Source organism: Gorilla gorilla, chromosome 8, assembly GCF_029281585.2.
Source record: "Gorilla gorilla gorilla isolate KB3781 chromosome 8, NHGRI_mGorGor1-v2.1_pri, whole genome shotgun sequence".
Classification (NCBI taxonomy): Eukaryota; Metazoa; Chordata; class Mammalia; order Primates; family Hominidae; genus Gorilla; species Gorilla gorilla.
Window position 1 is genome coordinate 106,492,737 of NC_073232.2, and position 23,701 is coordinate 106,516,437.

Consider the following 23,701-nt stretch of genomic DNA (forward strand, 5'->3'; position numbering starts at 1 on the left):
TGATAGTGACATAAACCAATACTTCTGTCAGCTCAGAATTGGGACTTGTCTACAATTCTGTTCTAGTGAACAGAAAATGGATACGGATTTGTAGCTTCTTACTTTTTTTATACTTGCTTTAACTGCTCCCACCCTCATGCCTAGCATAGTTCCAGGCAAATTCACAGGCATGCAGTAACTATTTGTGGAAAAAATAGGCATTACTACAGAGATATAAATAAAGTGCTTTGGGAGGGCAACTGGGACCAAGAAGTGGTAGAAGAACCAGATTTCTAAAGATGACAGCATATAAATGGTAAAGTAATTATCCAATTATTATATCAATAATACTTTTATATATAATTATAAAATAATAATTTTATATATAATTATAAAAAAATTATCTGACTATAAAAATTTTAATTATAATTATATTATTATATAATAAAATATAATTAAAATATAATTAATTATAAGTATATATAAATATTAATTGTTAATTTTATATATAAAATTGTTAATTTTATATATAAAATTGTTAATTTTATGTATAATTATAAAAATAATTATCCAATTGTTATGTCAATAATACCACTATTTAATTACTTGCTTATGTTATTTTCCCCCATGAGATGCCAAGCTATCAATGGGCAGATACCATGTCTGTCTTGTTTACTAGCGCCCAGCACGGTGCATACTATATAGTGGATACTCACTAAGTATTAGAAGAGGGAGGATCACCTCAAGTCAAGATATATTTGTCAAGGTTCTTTTTTCAGTTATGAGTTAACAGCAACTCAATTCAAATCTGTTCAAACAAAATAAGAAATTGGTGTATGTATATGGAGTCATCAGAGGGCTTCAGGGATGGCTGGATTTAGGAACCCACCAATGTTTTTAAAAATCTATCTTCATCTTTTCTTGGTGTTGGCTTCCTTCTCAGGCAGGCTTTCCTTATATTATAGCAAAGACGGCTCTCAACAGCTCCAGGCTCATATCTTTACAGTTTATGATTCCAACAAAAAGGTTGTCTCTTTTCCTGATAGCTTCAGTAAAAGACTCAAGAAGGGCTTTAGTTGGCTGGTGTAGGTCATATGACAACCTTTGAACAAATCACTGAGGTCAGGCTTGCAGGAAGGAGTATGGTCAGTCTTATGTAATCTGTATAGATTAAGATGTTAGACAGCCAAAACAAAACCCCCTACACAAGGAATCAGATTGAAATGAGCCTAGGAATAGACAAAGAATAGAAAATGATACACATAGTACAATTGGATTGTTATCTGGATAAGTGGCGGGTAACAGTAAAAAATTAATACTGGAGATGTAAATTTAGCGCAAATAGTGCCATCCTTGAAAGCCAAAAAGAGATTTAGAGTTTGTTCTGAAGACAATTGTGATGTAGTTTGGGGGTAAGGGGAGAGTATAATCTGAGCTGTGTTTGAGGCTCTGAAAAAGCTACCTTTGGGTACTTGCCTTTTCCCCTCTGTGTCTCTCCTAAGCAAAGAGTCATCATTGGAACCATGCCAAGCAGAGCAAGGAGTTCAAGAGACTCTTCTGCACCCACTTCATGTCAAGGAGGATGCCTGGGTGTGGGAAGCATGCTGGCTGCTGTATCCTCAGGACTGAGATCCTGGCATGAATGAACCATGGCCTGTGCTTTAAGGAGCTTATGATTAGAAAAACTTGGTCTAGGACAACATTTTATACATACATACACACACACACACACACACACACACACACACACACACACACACACATATGTAGCCAAGCACAGTGGCATGCACCTGTAGTACCAGCTACTTGGGAGGCTGAGGCAGGAGTTTGAGGCCATCCTGGGCAACATAGAGAGACTCCATTTCTAAAAAGAAATAAAAGCTTAAAATCTAAACATTATATATATATATATATATATATATATGATTGGGCTATTGTAATAGAAACATGCTCTTTTATTCCTAGCAATGAGCCAGGGAAGCCTTGAGAGAAGAGGTAACATTTGAGTTATCCTTCTCTTAAGAGAAGACTGTACTCGGGGCACAAACCCTTCTCAGGGCAGTCACAGGTTCTTCTTGGTCCAGCCTGTTAGTTAGGAAGTGGGATTTAGAGATTCCAGTCTTCAGGATATCTGTGTTCTGTCACCTGAAATTCAGCATCTCTACAACAGTACTTGCAGCAGCGGAGCAGTCACAGTAGTGAACATCTATCAAGCCCTTAACTGCACACTAAGCATCATGCTGAGATCTTTAGATACACTCTCCAGCTTCACCCTCACAACAATTTTAGGAGGTAAACAGTATGCCCATTTTACTGAAAAGGGAATCAGGGATCAGAGCAGTTAGATGGCTTGCCTCAGGGGCACGCACAGGAAACGGTGGGGCTGGGAGTGCACACAGGTCTACCTACCTCCAGCGCCGGGCTCCGCAACTACACCGTGCTGCCTCCCTCCAGCTTCCCCTTGTTCCAAATGGGTTACAGTCTCAATCTCAGGTACAGTTAACTGGTGAGGCCAGAGAGGTTGATTTACAGTTCTGCACTGGTACTACAGAAATGATGCCTGATCTGACTCAAGGCCCTGGGGTGCAGAAAAAGGTCACTAAGTCCCTGGGTGAGTTCTCAAACTCCAGCACATATAAGAATCACCAGGGAGTTTATCTAAAAATGCAAATTATTGATCTCTGGCCTTAAGAGAGCCTGATTTCTCAGTTTGAGGCCTTGGAATCTACATTTGAACAAACACCTAAACACCACCCCCAGTGCTTCTGATGTCAGTGCTCCACATTTGAGAAGCACTGCCTCTGCAGGGGTGTGTGTGTGTGTGTGTGTGTATGTGCCTGTGCATGCACACATGTGCATGTTGTGTGTGTGTACATGCCCACATGTGCTACTCAAGATGTTTCAGTAAAGCTCCATGGAGGATAGGTATGGATGTGCACTACACATAAACTACTTGAAAGTAGCTTTGTCATAGCCGGGTGCAGTGGCTCACGCCTGGAATCCCAGCACTTTGGGAGGCCGAGGTGGGTGGATCACCTGAGGTCAGGAGTTTGAGACCAGCCTGACCAACATGGAGAAACCCCATCTTTCTAAAAATACAAAATTAGCCAGGTGTGGTGGCGCATGCCTGTAATTCCAGCTACTCGGGAGGCTGAGGCAGGAGAATCACTTGAACCCAGGAGGCGGAGATTGCAGTGAGCCAAGATCGTGCCATTGCACTCCAGCTGGGCAACAAGAGGGAAGTTCTGTCTAAAAAAAAAGAAGAAGAAGAAGAAGAAGTAAAGTAGCTCTGTCTAGACTTTCATTATATTTTGTAGACTTTACCATTTGAGTTCAACCTTTGCAGTTAGAGTGACCAGATACCCATTACAAATGATCATCTCTTTGAAAACTTCTGCTTGGCATTTTCAAGAAACTTTTTGGCAGAAAGTCATTTGTCTCCTTTTTCTGGACCTGGGAACAGCACTGGGAAGTGTTCAGGCCTTTTCCCAAATATAATCCCTGAGCATTTGGAAGCTGAGAATCCTCCCTGCCCACGGCCTCCTGGGACTCTGGATGGCCTGCCTGTCTGCCAGAGACACTGAGCAACTCCATGCTGGAAATGTGGGAAAGATGGTCTCTGTCCTGGAGGTCTAAGGGTCTGCTGGGGGAGACAGAACAGGCCCATGTGAAAGAGTCAGGCACACAAATATAACAAAAATAAACCGGAGGCAGATCCATGCAGTGGTGAGAATACAAGTGAAACTTTGAACTCAAGGTCCTACATTAAGTCGAAGAGAAATAGGAAGAAATGGAATGAAAGGTGCTAGGTGAACCATGAGAAAAGCCTCCCTAGAGGAGGTAAGCTTCATTCGTTCGTTCATTCATTCATTCATTCATTCATTCATTCATTCATTCATTCATATGTTCACTCCTTCGCTGACTCTTGTTTAAACTTACCGAGGGCAGATCCTGACAGGTCACCAACACTGCTGCTTACCTGTGAGCATAGCAGATCCAGCATCTGCCTTAATGAGGATCACAGCACTAAATGTGCGCTAGGGTCAGGGTGATGTGGGGGCACCACAGAGCATGCAGTGTGTGGACACACTCCAGGTGGGAAGTCAAGGAAGTTCTGCTCAAGAAAATGATGTTTTTATCAGACTCCTGAAGGCAGCCTCACCCTTTCCTTTAGGGGGCCAGGGCGCGAGTACAAGGGAGGCCCCAACATGTTGGCCTTCCCACCTTCTCTTCCCATCCTGGCTTGTGTGCCAGAGTATGTATACCTCAGGCCTCAAGTTCAAACCCTGTCCACACATCACCCCCACCCCCACTGCCCTCTGGCCTGGCTTTAGGCCTAGGGGTTACAATCTACCCTCTGAAGGACTGATCCAGATAAACAGCCCTTGCAGACCAGCAGTGGGCTTGGTGCTGTTTGGACAGGGAATTTGGGAGGCGTGGGTTTACAAGGGATAAATTATCTAGAAGTGAGTGTGCAGCCTATGGACAGGCACGTCCCCTCCACCCCATAGACTTCTTACTCTATGGAGAGGGCACAGCTGGACGACAGCCAGTGTGGAGCCTTCTGAAACCTGGGGTCCAGGGCAGGATCCTGATGGCATGGTCTCAGGGCAGTGCTGCCTAAAGGATGAGTAGGGTTCGATGAATAAAATGCCAGGCCGTGTGTGGTGGATCACCTGTAATGCCAATGCTATGGAAGCAGAAGCGGGAGGATCACTTGAGGCCAGGAGTTCAAGATCAGCCTGAGCAACATAGTGATACTCCATCTCTACAAAAAAAAAAAAAAAAAATTGAATCTGGGGTGATGGGGAAGCCTTCCTGCAGAAGGAACAACCAGTTCAAGATTCCTGAGATGTTAAAAAGCCTACTTTACCTCCCTAAAAGGAGGGATGTAGGGGAGAGGTGAGGTGATTGGAGAATGGACAGGGGCCTGGTGGGCCAAAGTAAAGATTTGGCTTTGCAGAGGACACAAGCAAGACATGGTGGACCAGGGAAAGGTCATTTTGAATGATGCAAGAACATTCCTTCCAAAATGAGCATGTGTGACACCAATAAGGTATTTGATGTGAGGAGAGGGAGTAAACTGTTCTGTTTGGCTAAGCCCAAGAGTACTGAGAAAAGCAAAAGGAAGGAAAAAAAGTTATTTTGGGAGGGGCAGTTGTGGAGGAGTTGTGGGCATGGTCCAGGGGGTTATGATGTCAGGGTAAGCCCAGAACCTTCTGGGAGAGGTGCTTAAAGAATTGGGCTGGGGGCCAGATTCTCTCCTCATTCTGTGCTTACTATTGAAACAAACAAAATAATCTGCTACCGTTAACACCTTTCTGTTCTAGTAGCACTCCCTATGCCTAAACCGTAGTACTTTATATTTATATGATTTTTTTGTTTTTCTGTGTGATTGCACAGAAATTCTTTCTGGATTGGCAACACATCCCATTTTCCACTTAGTAAATGTGACCACCTTTTATGCTTTGGTCAACATTTTGACATTTGTCACTGAATCTTCATTTCCTTTTTGTGTCATTTATTATATAATTAGCAGTGGCCCTCTCACCATTTAATGCTTATAAAATTATGAATACATCAGACCATAATAAGAATTGTCCGTGAGGCTTGTAAACAGATGTTGGGGTGTGTGTGCATGTGTGTGTGTGTGGTGTGTCTGTGTGTGTGTTTATGATAACAGTGCTTACATAATCTCAACAACCAGGGCCCTGGGGACTCACATTCGGCAATGGAACAGTTGGTTTAAATTAGGTTTCCATGTGAAATATGGTATCGCTATTTTTTTCCTAGCATTGTGGGAAAGTATATGGAAAATGATTTGACTGATAGGAAATAAATCTGGATGAGTGATCAGGATTGTGACACAAACCAAGTGGTGGTCTCCACCTGCCCTGTGAAGCAGACCTCTCCAGGGGGAGGTGAGTTAACCCTTTCCAGCCACTGGACTAGTAAGTCAATGCATGGTATCAGAACAGCCTGAAAGAATGACAACTTTCCAGAGACCCTGATTTGCCATCAATTTCAACTACAAAGGAGCTAAAGCCATGGAGACAATATAGCCAGAGGCCTCAACAACTAATGAGTTGGGTGGCTTTGAGAAACTGTTTTTTTACTTTTCAGGATCTCATTTTTATTTGTGAGAAGTGTTTGAATTTCCAACTCAAAGAGTCAGTAGGGTTATGATGCTAAGTGTTTGCTGATGGTTTCCCATTTTAGGATAGGGCTCATCAAAAGCCAGTCAGACTAAAGGAAGAATTAGATGGATGCACCAATGACTCAGTCTCTGTTAGCAAAATAATTTCTTGCTCTAGTGAGCCGGGGTTTCACAAAGGTGACTTTTAACCAAGGAATCAAGTGAGAGGACAGGCATGGAGACTGTGAGCAAGGGGTTACTCATAGCTGCAGGAGACGGGTCAGCACTAGGAATCCCAGACAGTTCCTGGGATGATGTGGACCAGGGTTTGTCCCAAGGGTCTGATTCCAGACCTGTTCTCCTGATGCCACCCGAGGGCCCGGTGAAGTCCAGTGCAGATGGAGGGCAGAGGCACATGCTGGGAGCCCACTAGGCTCAGGACTGGGCTTGAGGGTGGCAGGTAGCCCAGCACGTTTTACTTCAGTCTGTTTCAGAAGGGAAGAGGAAGATTATTAATTACTCCAGTGCCTCTGGCTCATACCAGAGAATAGACCTGTTTTATCACTAAAACTCCCTGTTGCTCTGGTTTTCCTGTTTGTTTCTATGTAGGGATAGGAAAGAGGTGTGAGCAACCATTCATTTTGTTTTTTCATCTCTTTAGTCATATTTTGGACTCTTCTCAGTATTTTCTCCTTTTATTCCTGCTCTGCCTTCACATATGCAGCTCAAAACTGAGTGCTTAGGAGGACCTACCCAGAGCCAAGTCTGAAAAAACTCACCTTTCGGCTGGGTGCGGTGGCTCATGCCCGTAATCCCAGCACTTTGGGAGGCCGAGGTGGGTGGATCACTTGAGGTCAGGAGTTCGAGACCAGCCTGGCCAACATGGTGAAACCCATCTCTACTAAAAATACAAAAATTAGCTGGGCGAGGTGGCAGGCCTTGTAATCCCAGTTACTCGAGGTTGCAGTGAGCCAAGATCATACCATTGCACTCCAGCCTGGGCAACAAAGCAAGATTCTGTCTAAAAAAGAAAGAAAGAAAGAAACTGTCAACTTCCACCAGATGAAAGAGCACTGGGCTGGGAGTCCTACTTTTGACATCAACAAGAATTGTGACCTTGAAAAGTCACTTCTCCCATGAGCCATAGATTCTCGATCTGGAAAAATGGGGTTGCACTGCCCTCTGTGGTTGCTGCCAGCACTCAATGCCATTAATTCTTATCATTTTATCCACTTACAGGCAGTATGCCATTGACCTTGAGCTCTTATTTCCTGCAGTTGTCATGGGTCACCATAAACTCTGTGTTCCGGCCTCTCTAACTTAGTCCAGAGAAAAGTGTTGCTGTCCAGGCTTCAGCACTGATGCTGAACCAAGCGGAGCTAGTCGGGCCATGTGAGGTCAAGACCAAGACTTTGGTCTGTTGACAACCAAGCTTATCAACCCAGATGCTAGTCAGGATAGAGAAGGTAACTTAGGTGGACACCAGCATCTAAGCACCAAAGTAAAGGTGGCAGCAAAATAATCATAGAGCAGAAGCAGATGATTTAGAGGCTGCATATCATAAGGGGAGGGTGTAGACATGGATTATTTTTAAATATTGTCCTCCAGTCTGTGTAGCAGGAAAAACAAATCACATTAGAATAACTTTAAGCCCAGAACTGGAGAACATTAGAGTTTGTGTAAACACATCAGGCATTTTGTGAGTGGTTGATAATGCAACCTCTGGAGAAGACACCCTAAGTTCAAACCTAGGCTTTGCTACCTTCAGCGTGGTTGAAGACCTTACACACATCCCTGAGGACAGTAACAGTCCCTGACTCTTAGAATTGTTGTGAGAGATAAATGAGGTAATATAGGTAAAGTGCTTAGAATGGCTCCTGGCACATAATAAGTGCTCTATAAATATTTGTTCATAATATTTTGTCATTTGAGGGGCATAATAGATAAAGCATTTGTAAAAGATTGTTTAAAAATGTTTTTATTTTTCCTTTGATATTATGTATTTTAATACTTAGTAAATGTCTTTAACTGATGGGTTAAGTACATTTCATTTTAATGTCCATCAGTCAAATATCTTTCAATCAAAATTATCCTTAGGCCTTATTTTCTTATAGTCAAAAGAAATTTTTTCAATCAAAGGATTTTATGAATTGCCTTTTTCAGCCTTCTTGTTTTAAAGAAAATAAAGAGAGAGTTATAAGAGATTAAGGACCTATAGGTCTGTTTTTTTTTTTTTTTTTTTTTTTTTTTTGAGACAGAGCCTTGCTCTGTCGCCCAGGCTGGAGTGCAGTGGTACAATCTCAGCTCACTGCAACCTCTGCCTCTCGCTGCTCGCTGCAACCTTCAACCTTGAAGCTGAGGCAGGGTTCAAGCGATTCTGCTGCCTCAGCTTCCCGAGTAGCTGGAATTATAGGCGCCTGCCACCATGCCCAGCTAATTTTTGTATTTTTAGTAGAGACGGGGTTTCACCACGCTGGCCAGGCTGGTCTCAAACTCCTGACCTCAGGTGATTCACCCACCTCGGCCTCCCAAAGTGCTGGGATTACAGGCGTGAACCACCACGCCCAGCCAGGACCTATAGGTCTTTCATTTCCTAATACCAAATTGATATTTTTAGAAAAACAAAGAATGCTTTTGGAAAAAAAAATTGCCAAGCTTCTAGGACATAATTCCCGTGAATGTCTCTGTGTGTTTTCCAGGTGAGCTCCTGGGTGACATGGCTGATCCTCACGGCAGGCTCCATGGAGGAGAAGCGAGAAGTCTTTTCATATTTGGTGCATGTGGCCAAATGCTGCTGGAACATGGGCAACTACAATGCTGTCATGGAGTTCTTGGCTGGCCTCAGGTATAGTCAGTGGGGAATATGGTTATCTTGGCACAATCGCTTCTCATCACCTGAATGGCACTGAATTAATTGTCCAGGGACTCACCTTTACCCAAGCCAGGTAATTGGAAATGATTAACTTGGGAAATGTATTATCTTCTTTCAGCACCAAAGGCCCTGTCCCTCAAAGATGCTGCAGAATTCAGCCCCTGTGGGCCAGTCACAATCCTACTTCACTGGGTCTGCTGTGATCCTGTGTTCTTTGCCAAGCCAAGTGAAATTACTTGGTTGCATAACCCGATCAACCCCACCACTGACTATTCCCCTTCCTATCCTGTAAACCCCACTGTTATCTGTCTCTTTTCAGGCCTGCCTTATGTAGTGTTCCAGGGCTGTATGCTATAGACCACCAACTGCCCTTAGTAATAACAGTGGCTAGCATTGACAATAGGCCTCCAATAATGTAAGCTCTCATTATTAACAAACACTATATGTCAAGTATGGGCTATGCACCTTCCCTATATTGTATGTTTTAATTCTCCAAACAGGTTTATCAGGTGATACTATTCTTATTCCCACATTATACAAAAGAGGAAGCTAAGGCTAAGAGAAATTAAGTCATTCACCCAAGGTCACCTGGCATTGCTGGGAATACAGGCAACCTTGGTTTCGGAGCCCATGAGCTTGACCACTATGATATCCTGTTCTTATGCTTTTTCCATCAAGCTAATAACAAAATCACCATTCTGTTCATCAAGTTGCCTGCTTTATCCCCTTTTAGCCTCAGCTACCTGGCATAAAGTAACTGTTCTTACTCCTATGGGAGGCAGCATGGTATGTGAGGAAGAAGAGCATGAGTTCTTAAGTTAGAATCAAATTAGGAATCAAATCCTTATCCAGGAATCAAATCCTGATTCCCCCAAGGAATACCTGTGTGATCCAGGCAAGCTACTTGACTTCATTGAGCCTCAGTTACTTTGTCTGCAAAATGGGGATAATACTAAAAAACACCTACATCTTTAGGTAGAATTCAGTGAAATAATATAGTATTTGACACATGTGCGTGGCGTATAGTAAGGCCTCATAAAGAGAAGCTATTGATATTGTTATTGCTTCCTGAGATTCACCATCCTCATGAGGGTTCTCACTATAAAGGAATGTTAGTTCATAACATTACTGAGATTTTTCTTTGATTCTCCAGGTCCCTATGTAGGGATTCTGGGTTAGGGGAGGAGATGAAAACTCCCAGAGTTCTAATTTTTTTTTGTCGTTTTCAACTTTCTTAACTAAGAATAAACCCAAATGATCATGTCCTTGACATTTAAAATAGTCATACAAATGCATCAGGCATGGCTCAAAAGAAGGAAAAAGTGGGGGAAAAAAAAACAAAGCCTTGGAGAACAGGAGGTTATATCCAGATGATTTAGATTCTCTTTGTGATCAATTTTCTATAAAGAAAACATGTAGGCCGGGCGTGGTGGCTCACGCCTGTAATCCCAGCACTTTGGGAGGCCAAGGTGGGTAGATCACCTGAGGTCAGGAGTTTGAGACCAGCCTGGCCAACATGGTAAAACCCCATCTCTACTAAAAATACAAAAATTAGCTGGGCATGGTGGCAGGCGCCTGTAATCCCAGCTACTCAGGAGGCTGAGGCAGGAGAATCGCTTGAACCAGGAGGTGGAGGTTGCAGTGAGCCGAGATCATGCCATTGCGCTCCAGCCTGGGCAATAAGAGGGAAACTCTGTCTCAAAAAAAAAAAAAAAAAAAACCAGAAAAAAGAAAATATGTATTACATTTCTTTTAAGAAAAGAATTATATTTTGATAAAGTCATTTTAATGATGCTTATCATTCTGTGTCTGGCAAGTTGGTGCTGGCTGTTGGCCAGGGACCTTGCTTCCTGACCCCACAACATGACTGCCATCACAGCACGGTGACTGGCTCCTTCTGAAGTGGGTGATCCAAGAGAGGGAGGCAGAGGCTGCAATGCCTTTTATACGATAGCCTTGGGAATCATACACAGTCACTCTTGCCATATTGTACTGATCACATAGGACCAGCATGGATTCCTTGTGGGTGGGGACTGCACAAAGCCACAAAATCAGGAGATGTGGACCATGGGAGGCCGTCTTGGAGGCTGGCTGCCACATACCATGTTCTAGATTCTCTTATTACAGGAACGGCCTCAGAATGACCTATCGAGGCCTAGAGTGAATGGGACTTTAAGATTCAACTGAGTTTAAATCCAAAATCCAAGAAGACCATAGAACCTGGTGATTTCCCTAAATGAGGAATAATCTCAAACCAGGACAGACCTCAACATTGATCCCAATGCATTTTGTCTCACACCCCAGACCCACTGCCGCCTAGTTTCATGCTCCTATATTTGGCTTAAAACTAAACTGATCTTTACAGATAGATAGGCGAAAGTACCACGTATAATAGATCTTTTGTTGACAGCTATTCTGTACACAGGAGATAAGTGGCCAGATACTCTTATGATGCAATGATTATGGAGGCAGAGCTTATATGTGCACTTTTAGGCTTGAAAGTGTTTAGGTTGCAAGCAATTAACTATTACCAACATAATAGAGATTTTTTTTATTTTTTAAGCAATTAAATGGGAAGAGAAAGCATACTTGTTAAGTGACTTTGGTTTTTTTATGGACATTGTACATTTTGCTTCCTCTAACTAAATTCTTAGCTCTCTTAAGCCACTAGTAAGAAGTACAAATATTTACAATCAAGAGTATTTACTCAGTCATGGTGTCAGTTTAAAATAACCCAAATGAACAACAATAGGAAAATAGTTAAAGGAAATAATATGCTATATCCAGGTAATGGAATATTATATAGCCATCAAAAATGATGTTTATAAAAAACAAAACTTTTTTTTTTTAAACAGAGCCTCACCCTGTTGCCCAGGCTGGAGTGCAGTGGTGCAATCTTCGCTCACTGCAACCTCCACCTCCCAGATTTGAGCAATTCTCCTGCCTCACCCTCCCAAGTAGCTGGGATTATAGGCACCGCCACCATGCCCTGCTAATTTTTTTGTATTTTTAGTAGAGATGGACTTTCAACATGTTGGCCAGGCTGATCTTGAACTCCTGACCTCAAGTGATCCACACGCCTCAGCCTCCCAAAGTGCTAGGATTACAGGCATGAGGTAAAAAACAATTTTTTAAGAGATAAGATCTTACTCTGTCACCCAGGCTGGAGTGCAGGAGCAAGATCATAGCTCACTGTAACCTCTTACCCTGGGCTCAAGTAATCCTCCCACTTTGGCTTCCAAGTAGCTAGGTCTACAAGGAGTGTACCAGCACAATGGCTATTTAAAAAAATTTTTTTAGAGATGGAGTCTTTCTATGTTTCCCAGGCTGGTCTGGAACTCCTGGCCTCAAGTGATCTCCCCTGCCTCAGCCTCCCAAAGTGCTGGGATTACAGGCATGAGCCACTGCACCTAGCCTGAAAAGTTTTTATATCATTGGAAAGCAGGAGACACATAATACATGAATCTATCTGGGAACAAAACTGTCTATCTCTAATAACCTCAGCAATATTTATATGCCCATATAGACAAGAATAGAATAAATACTGAAAGGAAATATACCTAATGTCTGTGTATGGTAGAATTGTAAGTGGGTTTTCTATATTTTTATATTTTCTAGATTTTCTACAATGAGTAGTATCTTTATAATCATAAAGATGAATAAAAGTTTTAAAAATAGTTTCAATTCTCAATTCAACAATAAAGAATTGATCTTTGCTGAAGTTTGCCCTTTGCCCCCAAGTGAACCATAACTACTTCATTACTCACACAATAAGAAACCAGTGAGAACCATGTCTCATTCATTCATTCACTTCATTTGTTTGTAACCTCCACTTCATTCCCCAAAAAAGAATTCTCACTGTCTTATAAGAATCCAGTTATAGGACAAGCTGGATTTAGTGGGATGAAATCATAAAATGCTTTTACTTTTCTGATTTGATTGCCTTTCAAAGCTTCCAACCAGCTCTCCCTCCCTCAACCCTGGATTATGCTACATTGAGAGATCCTGTAGTTTTCCAGTCACTTTCCTAGTTAACACACAATCTCATTCTCCTATGCTCTTGAATATGAATGAGTCTTGCAAACTTAAGGCTGTATAAAAAAAAAAAAAAAAGCAAGTTGTTTAAAACAGGGATCCCCAGCCTTTTTAGCATCAGAGACCAGTTTCATGGAAGACAATTTTTCCACAGACTCGGGGTGTGGGGGTGGGGGCAGATGGTTTTCAGATGAAACTGTTCCACATCAGATCATCAGGCATTAGATTCTCATAAGGAGCATGCAACCTAGATCCCTTACATGCACAGTTCACAGTAGGGTTTGCGCTGCTATGAGAATCTAATGCCACTGCTGATCTGACAGCAGGCAGAGCTCAAGCTGTAATGCTTGCTTGACCGCTGCTCATCTCCTGCTGTGCAGCCCAGTTCCTAACAGGCCATGAACCAGTATTGGTCTGCGGCCCAGGGGTGGGGACCCCTGGTCTAAGACTATCTACCATGTGATACTATTTACATAAAGTTTAAAAATACACAATTCTGTAACTTGCTTAGTGATATATGCATATGTTGGAAAAGTATTAAGAATTTTAAGGAAAGGAGAACCCCAAAGTACCAGTGGTGGTCCTGTCTGGTGAGGGAAGAATAGAGTACGTGCTCTTGGAGGAATACACTAGGGCCTCAACCACATTGTTGATGTTTGATTCTTTTAAACTGAGAGATTGGCACATGGGTGTTTGTCACGTTGTACTTCTTTATGTCTTTGGATGTCTTATATATTACACAGTGATTTTGTAACCCAGTTAATCTAAATCAAAATTTTAATATCTCATTCAATCTATATCTTCTTCCCTTCCTTACGTTTCACAACCCAACCAGTCTCAGAGACTTGTAGTAGTGAGGAAGATAGAGTTTATCTTTTTTCTTCCTTTTCCCTGCAACTGGGTGTCTGCAGAAAAAAAGTGGACAGGAGAGGAGACGGGAAAGGATGGGGATAGAGGGAGCACAGAGTCTTACTTGATGGGGCAGTTGTAATCTGGCCTTGGTGCCCTCACAGAGACCAATGGAGGGTTCTTTTAGGTTTTCTTACTAGTTACTCTCTCTAATTTTTTCCATCTCCCCACTGCACAATTACCTAGCAAAATGCAGTGTACCCTCTGGTCAACCTCTTATTCCTCACCCCCCGGGGTCCTGTCCTCACAGGCCCTTTCTGCTAGGGTCACCTCATTTGGCAGGCAGACCCTTCAAGACAGCTCAAGCCCCACCTCTTTGCACAGTATCCCCTCCTGACTCACAGGAAATAGTCAGCATGTTGCCCTCCCAACTCTGCAAGCACAGGACATATCTACTGGAATCCTCTCTCCCTTTGCCACCAGGCAGCTCCAGCTAGCCTCAAATCTTTAGGCAAGAGTCATGCACCAGTTCACGTGATCTACAGACTGCCCGGGACACAGGTCAGTGTCCCCAGGGAATTCACTTACTGCCCCCTGCACTTGGGGTGACTTCATCCTCTCACAGAAAGGTGAGCTCTCCCACAATTCCCCCCAGAGAAATATTCCCAAGCTATCTGCTCAGATCCACTTTCTCTGCATGGGCTGAAAGAGAGTGGGAGACCACTGTGGGCAAAGCAGTTCAGGTAACACCTTGTGAGGGCCTCTCTTTAGAAGGTGTGGTGCATTGTCATCTGTGGGTCTCAGCAGGAGTTTCAGAATAGGGAAAGTCCACTTAACATCCTGTAATGCAAATAATACTTTACAACAAGGTCCCCCAAAATGGGCTGGTGGCTTCATGTCAAAGCTTGATTCAGTAAAAATCAATTCTACAGAAGAGGTGAAAACAATGGGCTTCATGTTGATCACTAAGGGACTGGATTGATCCAAGAGTAATATTTAAAAGATCAAGAGGGCCAGATGGGCCAAGTTTCCCCAGGCAGTCCTCCTCCACCAATATCTGTACAAACCATATTACCCTCTACTTTCCCCTTTTGGCCATAGCTGCCAGAAAAACTCAAACCTACATTCAGTGCCCAGCTTCCATAACTAACGCGTCCCATATGCCTATTTGTGTTTGTATCTGTCCTATTTAATTTTCAGTTTCAATTTACAAAAGTATTATTCATATTATCTGGGGAAGTAGGTGGGGATAGGAACCCTACGTAAATATTAACAAGTAAAGAATATTGGGGCTGGGCGCGGTGGCTCATGCCTGTAATCCCAGCACTTGGAGAGGCCGAGGCAGGTGGATCGCCTGAGGTCAGGAGTTCGAGACCAGCTTGGCCAACATGGCGAAACCCCGTCTCTACTAAAAATATAAAAATTAGCCAGGCATAGTGGCGCGCGCCTATAATCCCAGCTACTAGGGAGGCTGAGGCAGGAGAATTGCTTGAACCCAGGAGGCAGAGGTTGCAGTGAGCCAAGATCACGCCACTGCACTCCAGCCTGGGTGACAGAGTGAGACTCCACCTAAAAAAAAAAAAAAAAAAATGGTAAAAAGAATGAATTTGTATGGAATTTAGGCTCCTTGCTGTAAATTATATTATTTCTCCTTCAGTCTAAAAAATGTCATTTACTTGCAATAGGTCAAGAAAAGTTTTAAAAATGTGGCAGTTCATGGACCAGTCTGATATTGAGACCATGAGGAGCCTGAAGGATGCTATGGCCCAGCATGAGTCCTCTTGTGAGTACAGAAAGGTGGTGACACGTGCCCTGCACATCCCTGGCTGTAAGGTGGTTCCATTCTGTGGGGTGTTTCTGAAGGAGCTCTGTGAAGTGCTTGACGGCGCCTCTGGCCTCATGAAGCTTTGCCCGCAGTACAATTCCCAAGAAGAAACTTTAGAGGTAAGGCCTTTCAGAATCATCGTGGCCTGAAGAGCCACTGTTGCTGGCTGTCTCATCAGGCCCTGTCTGTGCTCACCAAAGAAATGATCACTGATTGAACACAGGGTTAATAGTTGTTATATTATTTCTGGGTAGCACATAGATCCTTGGAAGTTCTGTAGAAAAGAATGCCAACTAGCGCTGTGTGGGACATAGTATTGTGAAGTTAGTTTTAATGTATTAGGTTTAATATGTAAGTACAAGTCAAAAAGGGTGTTGTTTTCTGATGGTTTTTAAAGATTGACAGGTTTTTCTTATTGGGTGGGAATGTCTGGATGCAGGGAATGAAGACAGTCAATTGAGAGTATTAAGTTTTCCACATCAGTGGAAGAAAAAAGAGGGGAAGTCAGCACTGCTTTCTGTTCATCCTTTGTGGGAAAATGCTGGGGAGCCTGGAGATGCATGTAGAGACAAGCTCCAGGCTCCTGATCCTCAGAGCCTTGTTTCTCCCAGATCCGTTGCCTCCTGTTCCTGATTCCCAGAGCAGAAGGGACAGTGTGAGCTTTGACCCAAGGCATTGGGCATTGGAGAGAAGGGGAGTTGAGAAACTGGAGGGAAAAGATAAGGAAGCTCCCTCCAAGGTATTTAAAAATGAAAGAAGTGACTAAAATGGAAAGAACTTTATGGAGATTTTGAGAAGTCCCTTACCTGGGACCAAACCCAAATCTAGGATCATTCCTGCCATGATGACAGAACCTACTACTGACCTTTCACACACACACACACACACACACACACACACACACAGAGTCATGTACATGCCTTCTCCATGGAGTGGGAAGACTCTCCTCAACCTTCAGCCTCTTCTTTGTCACCTGGGAGCAAAGGCATCACCTGATATCAGAAAGACTTAAGAGCTCCTGACAGGTACAGGCAACACCACCGGCATCTCTCTGGGTTATGAGCTAGGATAAAAGGGCAAGAAATGGAGGAGAAAGCTTAAAGGAAGACTCCCGGGCCACACCCCCTAGCTTCCTCATGTCTTAAGAAGAGGGAACTCCACATCTCTTATCCCAGACACAGCTCTCACCTCTGATGAGAGAAGCTTCCTAATCAACTGTATGAACAATAAGGCTTAAAGAGCTTAAAAACCAGGAAGAAGCCACTGTGTTATTATAGAACATATGAGCAATAAAGCAAAACATCACCTCTTCTCAGTGTTTTGCTTGGGCCCAGTCATTTTATCTGGTTCCATAGAATAGCATACTTTACTCATGGTTTTTCTCAATTCTCACTATAAGGATAAAATAACCATGTTCTTCCTCTGCAAATTGGCTAATCTTCTCCTTAGGGAGCCCTGAAATAATATTTTTTTTGTTTTAAATTTGAAGTGGAGTGTCGATTCCCAGAGGGATTAAAGTTGTCTCAGTGGAAACAAGGGTGAGTTTTGATATTTCATGTGGTGAAATGAAAAAATGTTTTTCCTGGAGGCTCTTGTTTTCTTTCCCATAAAATAGGCACAAATGCCATTATTTATTACTTTATGATTTCATTTCCCTAGCCAAGTATGTTATCCAGGCATATTAAGTTGCAATAGCAAATTCTCGATTTTTTTTTTGTAGTTTGTAGCAGATTACAGTGGACAAGATAATTTCTTACAACGAGTGGGACAAAATGGCTTAAAGAATTCAGAGAAGGAGTCCACTGTCAACAGCATCTTTCAGGTCATCCGGAGCTGCAATCGAAGTCTGGAGACAGACGAGGAGGACAGCCCCAGTGAAGGAAACAGCTCCAGGAAAAGCTCCTTGAAGGATAAAAGCCGATGGCAGTAAGTTTTACACGTTAAAAGTGAGGAATGCTCATCTCTTCTTTTTTCCTGTTGATGAGTTGTTTCCTACTTCAGCTTAGTTTCAGATGGACACCTCATCAAAACCTGCCACTTTTATCATTAAGCCACACTTCTTTATCTTCAAACCTTACCAATTCCAAATTCACATTTACCTTTCTCATTTTGCTGCTTTGTTCTAAAATTACTGCTCATAATTTAACTTCTTGCCATCTGTTACCCCTTTAAAAAAAAAAAACCTAGAGCTATCCTGCCATTTCTAAGAATTCAACACATTAAATTTCAGAAGGAGAGCTGTGATCTTTTATTTCCTAGTTTTTGTAACAGTGGTTTTTTTAATTCTTGGGTGGGGTACTAGAGTGGGTATTAAGATATTTTTAAATCAAATCTACTGACTTAGTTAGGTCTGGGTGATACCTAGAAATCAGTATTTTTACCTCTGCCAACCTCTGGGTGATTCTAAGTCGAGGGTTAGTGATCTCACTTCGAGAAACGCTGCTCTGTAAGGTGTGTTAAAATTAACCCTACACACACAAGGCATCTGCAGGTTTTTAAATTGCTCAGTAATTCCAGTTTCTCAGAGATTATTTCAAAGATTTTTCAGTTAACAGGTTGCTAACATTAGTGGCAATCTATATATAGAGAGAAGACCATCTACAAATAATCACCTCTGCACAGAAAGCCTCTCAGAGCCATTTAAGTTCTTAATCTCCCTCTCTCTCTCTCTCTCGGCATCTATGTATATATCTATTTCTTCCAACAAAAGATTTTGTAGATGCTTTTAAGAATAACTATGAATAATTCAGGATATTAAAGAAAAGAAAAATAAGAATAGGAGAAAATAAAACATACAAAAATGTATACTATATAGTCTATACAGTGACTAAATTTTGTTCTGAGATTCCTAGCAGTCAAAGGAAAGAGGAAATCACAATTCATTATAAGTTTCACAATATTTGTAAGAAAAATTAAACAGATGTTTGGGAGAAGAATGCCTTCTCCTCATACTGGATCTGGCTGAAATTCCTTCCTTAAATCTGACTGTTAAGGCTAGGATACATCAGATAGGAATAGATAAAATAATGAATTTCATATGGCTCTTCTTAAAGAGCCTTCATCTTTAAAGATGAAGCTTTACAAGGTGGCTTCATCTGGGGCTGTGTGTGTATGTCATTTGACCTTTCTAAAACACTTTCAGGACTGCCACTTTTACTGAGTGTCAGACCCCTAGACTATCCTTTCCTTTCCCTCGAAGTTCCTTCAAGTGGTAACTTTCTTGCATCATTTTCACCCGTTATGAAATTTTTGTCTCTAATTTTCTCCACAGTCTCTTGTCTTTTTCCTAATCATTTTATCATGTACATCCTAAGAACATTTCTCTTCCACTGCCCATTTTCCAAGCCCTGCTGCAAGCACTCTTAGAAGAGGAGAAAAACACAAAAATGCAGATATTTCTTTTATAAAACCTGTGAAGTCATATTGAAATCCTCACTTTGAAACTTGTGTACCTAAGTGCCAGTGATAGCTTCTTTACCTCAAGTGACTGCTACTCTGAAAGGAACCTCAACACACAAGTTAGGTTGGTGGGACTGTTTAATAGAATTCACCAAAACCAGATCAGTAAGCACTATTTCTGTGGCCATCTGCTGGGACTTGGGAATCCATTCCTGATTGAGAGTCCCATGTTTTGTCCAGTGCAGGGTTACGTGTGCCAAAGATGTGCAGATTGAAAAGCCCATAGGAACTATGCTTTGTTGATCTGGCTGAAACAGAGACTCTACAAACAGCAATCTCTAGCCCCTGTTCACTTGGCAACAACCAGCCCTGTGAAAACTACAGCAAAGAAAGAAGGGACAATCTCATGGTCCTTTGGTTTACCCCACCTACAGGGTGCTCTTATAATTCTTCCCAAACCTCAAAGCTACTCCTGCCAGAAAACCACTAGAAACACTCATAGAAATCTCAAAAAGTGATTATAAAAAGTTCAAGATTTCTTTTTGCTGGGCCCGGTGGCTTATGCCTATAATCCCAGGCCAAGGCAGGTAGACACTTGAGTCCAGGAATTCAAGAGCAGCCTGGGCAACATGGTGAAAACTTGTCTCTACAACAACAACAAAAAACAAACTTCAAGATCTCAGCAGGAAGGGAATTGGGTTGAAAAAATCTTGAAATTTCAATGGGGTCTTCAAGTAGGCTTGTCTAACTTCTGTACAGATGAAGTTGTGCCTAGCGAGCTGAAGTCACTTGTCTGACTAATAAACAGTAGAGCTGGGTCATGAGCCTGACCATGTGTTCAGTCACAGGGGAGGATCCTTTGTCCTAAAATGCTTAAGGCATTTCTTTTGATTGTAGAGAGACTAACCCTTAGCCTCTTTTTATGTCTAACTCCTGAAGATTAGGAACATCTGAATTCTGAAAGCATTCCAATTACATTTCATATGAATTATAATGCTCATTAATAATTACTTTTTTATTTACCAGCATAAAGAATAAAAAAGCTATGCGTTTGTATGTTTAAAAACATATAGAGGCATGGAGACCTAACAGTAGCATGTGGCACCATTGTTGGGAAATAGAAATGAGGAGTATGAAGGTGTGTAGAGAAGAGTATAGAGTCATATAGGAGCTGCAAGTTCTTATTGTCATCATTTTCAATATTGTTGACCCTCTTTGGCATGCTGCACCTTAAGAAGGATTTGTACATTTGGAAAAATAAGATATAAGTAGATGATGCCAGAAACCTACAATGGAAGCTGCTTCAGCTGATTAAGAACCCAAACCTTCCAGTCACATTGCCTGGGACTGAATTTTGACACCACCTCTTACTATTTCTGTCACCTAGGTAGGTAGCTGAATCTTACTAAGCCTCAGTTTTGTCATCTGTAAACTGGAAATGACAATACTACTTGATAGGGTTTTTGTGAGGATTATAAACTAAGCAAATTGCTCGGCATACTATAAGTGCCAATATAGATGGTGGCTATCGTGATTAATGTGTGTATCACACCCTTAAAATACCAAGCTGAAGTTCTGAGGGTGATAAGGTTTGGCTGTGCCTCCAACCAAACTCTCATCTTGATTTGTAATCCCTATAATCCCCACGTGTCAAGGGAGAGACCAGGTGGAGGTAATTGAATCACGGGGGCGGTTTCTCCCATGTGTTCTCACGATAGTGAGTTCTCATGAGATCTGATGGCTTTATAAGTGTGTGGTTGCTCCTCCTACGTTCATTCTTTTTCCTGCCACCTTGTGAAGAGGATGCAGCAAGGCTTCACCTTCTGCTTCCCCTTCACCATCCACCATGATTGTAAGTTTCCTGAGGCCTCCCCAGCCATGCTGAACTGTGAGTTAATTAAACCTCTTTCCTTTATAATTACCCAAACTCGGGCAGTTCTTTATAACAGTGTGAAAATGGACTAATACAGGAGGTTCCAGCACTTAGGTGTGGACACCCTTGGCAGTAATCACCATTTCAGAGGCAATCCTCAGTCATCCTCCTCTCCCTTACTGCAAAGAGGTATTTTCTGTGTCCTTCTACCTCAATAACCTCGTTAGAGACGCGCCTGGATGATAATCCAACCCCACAGGGATAGGAAAAAAAGCTAAGCATAAGAAAGTAGAATATCTGAGAAAAGATAATAGTTACCAGGATTAACCACACACACACACGTATGCATGTGGATGCCCCTAAATCATAAAATGATAGGAAATCAGTTATTCTCCACAGGGAAAGATGCAGACAGGCCTCAACCTTATCAATGCCCAACACGCAACATCCTTTATCTGCAACAGCTGCCTCAGCCCAGCCCAGACCTTCATACAGTCTCACTTTCTGGCTTTGCTGGGGATACCTGGGATCCTGTATTTCTCTCTCTTTCTGCTTCTTTGGCCAACACCTCAGACCCATCATGTGTCTGTGATTTGTAACAGAGGCCATTTTCCCACTATCTGCACAACATTCACCTTAGGCTTGTTTCTCACTTAAATCTCAACTTGAAACTTGGACACCATTTTTACAGAGAAGCTCTATTTGTATGGATGTCTTTGTTTTATGATACTAACTTAAACTCAAGCCAGACAACAATATTAGCAATATTTAAGATGCTAATGTTTATTGAGAGCCTATCTTTAAGCAAACACTGCTCTAAATTCTTTCCATATATTACACTATTTAATCTTCACAACAGTTCCATTTTACTCTCATAGCTAGCAGGGCCAGGATTTAAATTCAGGCAGACTGGTTCCAAAACCCACAAACTACTCACATATAATAAGAGAATGCTTATAGTCAAGGAAGGTGCTAGGTTAATTAAAAGCAAGAATTTTCTAGAAGAGAGCATTAAAAACGCTAGATTTTATTAGAGAGAACAGCTGTAGCAAGTCCTTTGGAAAGGACATAGATTTACTTCTATCTTAAAAAATTAAATTTACGCTTGTTTGTCACGTGGTGATTCATGTTCAAGGGATTATGTTAAATTGGCAGGAAGCAAACGAACCCTTACAAAGAAAATATTTAACCAGGTTAACAAATACCTGTTGATCACCCAATGTAAAATTTTCATCAGGGAACATTAGACAAGTATTTATCTGTCTACGGTTTCTAACTGAAGGATGCCATGGAAGCTCTTTAGGAGCAGGATAAAAACCTTTCTTCTATTTTTACTCCTTGGTCCTCTCCTTAAGGCATACAACCTGAGTTTGACAAGGTAGTTTCTTTGCTGGTAAACCACATCTTTGATCTTCGGTTAACATTATTTAGTTCCTAAATAAGTCTTAACATTCCACCTTATCCCTTCTTGTAAACCCACAGGAAATTATCTTCTAAGAGAATCAGGCAAAAAATTGCATAACATTCACTATATCATGTAAGAGACAAAAGCTACTAGTTTCCTGCTTGAAATGAACTTATTTCATTACAAACAATTGTCAATTTTATTTTGAGCATTAGTCCCTGGAAGATTGCTTTTTAATGGAATTATTACCATCTGGCATTAGTTCTTTTTTGCATTCTAAAATAAAAACTGACGCCAAGAAAGACAGCGTCCCCTCTCTCCCAGCTTACATCATCTCTGAGCAGCAGAAACAGGCTCCAGAAAAGCCTTATAATTTTTCTTTCCAGACACTATTTTTTTATAATGCTTGTAGTATTTCACTGGAACGTGCTTGACTTAACTCAGAACTTAAATGGAATATGGAAAACACCATTTATTTTGCTAAATTAAAATCAGAAGTTCTATGTACAAATTTACATGTTGTATTTTAATGGGTACTAACACTCACCAATTGAATCCTTTTTGCTCTTAAAACAACAAGAAGTAGGACATGGAGAATGTGGAAATGGTCCCAAAAGAAAGCCCCTTGGCCGGGCATGGTGGCTCCCCCCTGTAATCCCAGCACTTTGGGAGGCCGAGGCAGGTGGATCACAAGGTCAGGAGTTCAAGACCAGCCTGGCCAAGATGGTGAAACTCTGTCTCTACTAAAAATACAAAAATTAGCCAGGTGTGGTGGCGGGCACCTGTAATCCCAACTACTCAGGAGGCTGAGGCAGGAGAATTGCTTGAACCTGGGAGGCGGAGGTTGCAGTGAGCTGAGATTGCGCCACTGCACTCCAGCCTGGGCAACAGAGCAAGACTCCGTCTCCAAAAAAAAAAAAAAAAAAGCCCCTCTAGAGGAACGGCTGGGCTGGGCTGAGGTAGCCTAGAGAAGAGGAAGTGAGAAAGGAAAAGTGCAAAGAATTGGTCTTCCTATATTTAATGAGCGTACTTTACCAAAACAGGCGCTGTGCTAAGTGCTTTCCAACTGTTATCTTATTTGATCTTCACCATTATTCTATGAGATGAGCATTGTCTTTTTGCCATCTAATAGTGAGGCTCAGAGAGGTTGAGTGTTTTTGATGAGGTCACACAGGAAACAGGTGGTGATGTTTAACATTAAACCCAGGATGACTGCAGCAGGCATATATGAAGCCATTGTGTAAGAGGACATAAGTATTGGTTTTCCAGTGTTACCGAGAGCAATTTCAGAGGGATGGAGCTAAATAAGACACAAATGATTTTTTTCT

The 23,701-nt window shown here is 42.0% G+C and overlaps 1 protein-coding gene across 5 annotated transcripts in view; it reads left to right on the forward strand.

Annotated features, from left to right (window-relative positions):
• PLCE1 (phospholipase C epsilon 1) overlaps positions 1 to 23,701 on the forward strand; it is a 334,371-nt gene that overhangs the window by 224,562 nt on the left and 86,108 nt on the right. For all 5 annotated transcript variants that reach the window (XM_063710326.1, XM_055352517.2, XM_063710327.1 and 2 more), the window contains 3 exons: positions 8,815 to 8,960; positions 15,557 to 15,815; positions 17,417 to 17,622. In XM_063710326.1, the coding sequence (XP_063566396.1) occupies positions 8,815 to 8,960; positions 15,557 to 15,815; positions 17,417 to 17,622 (611 nt within the window). The remainder of the gene's footprint in view (positions 1 to 8,814; positions 8,961 to 15,556; positions 15,816 to 17,416; positions 17,623 to 23,701) is intronic.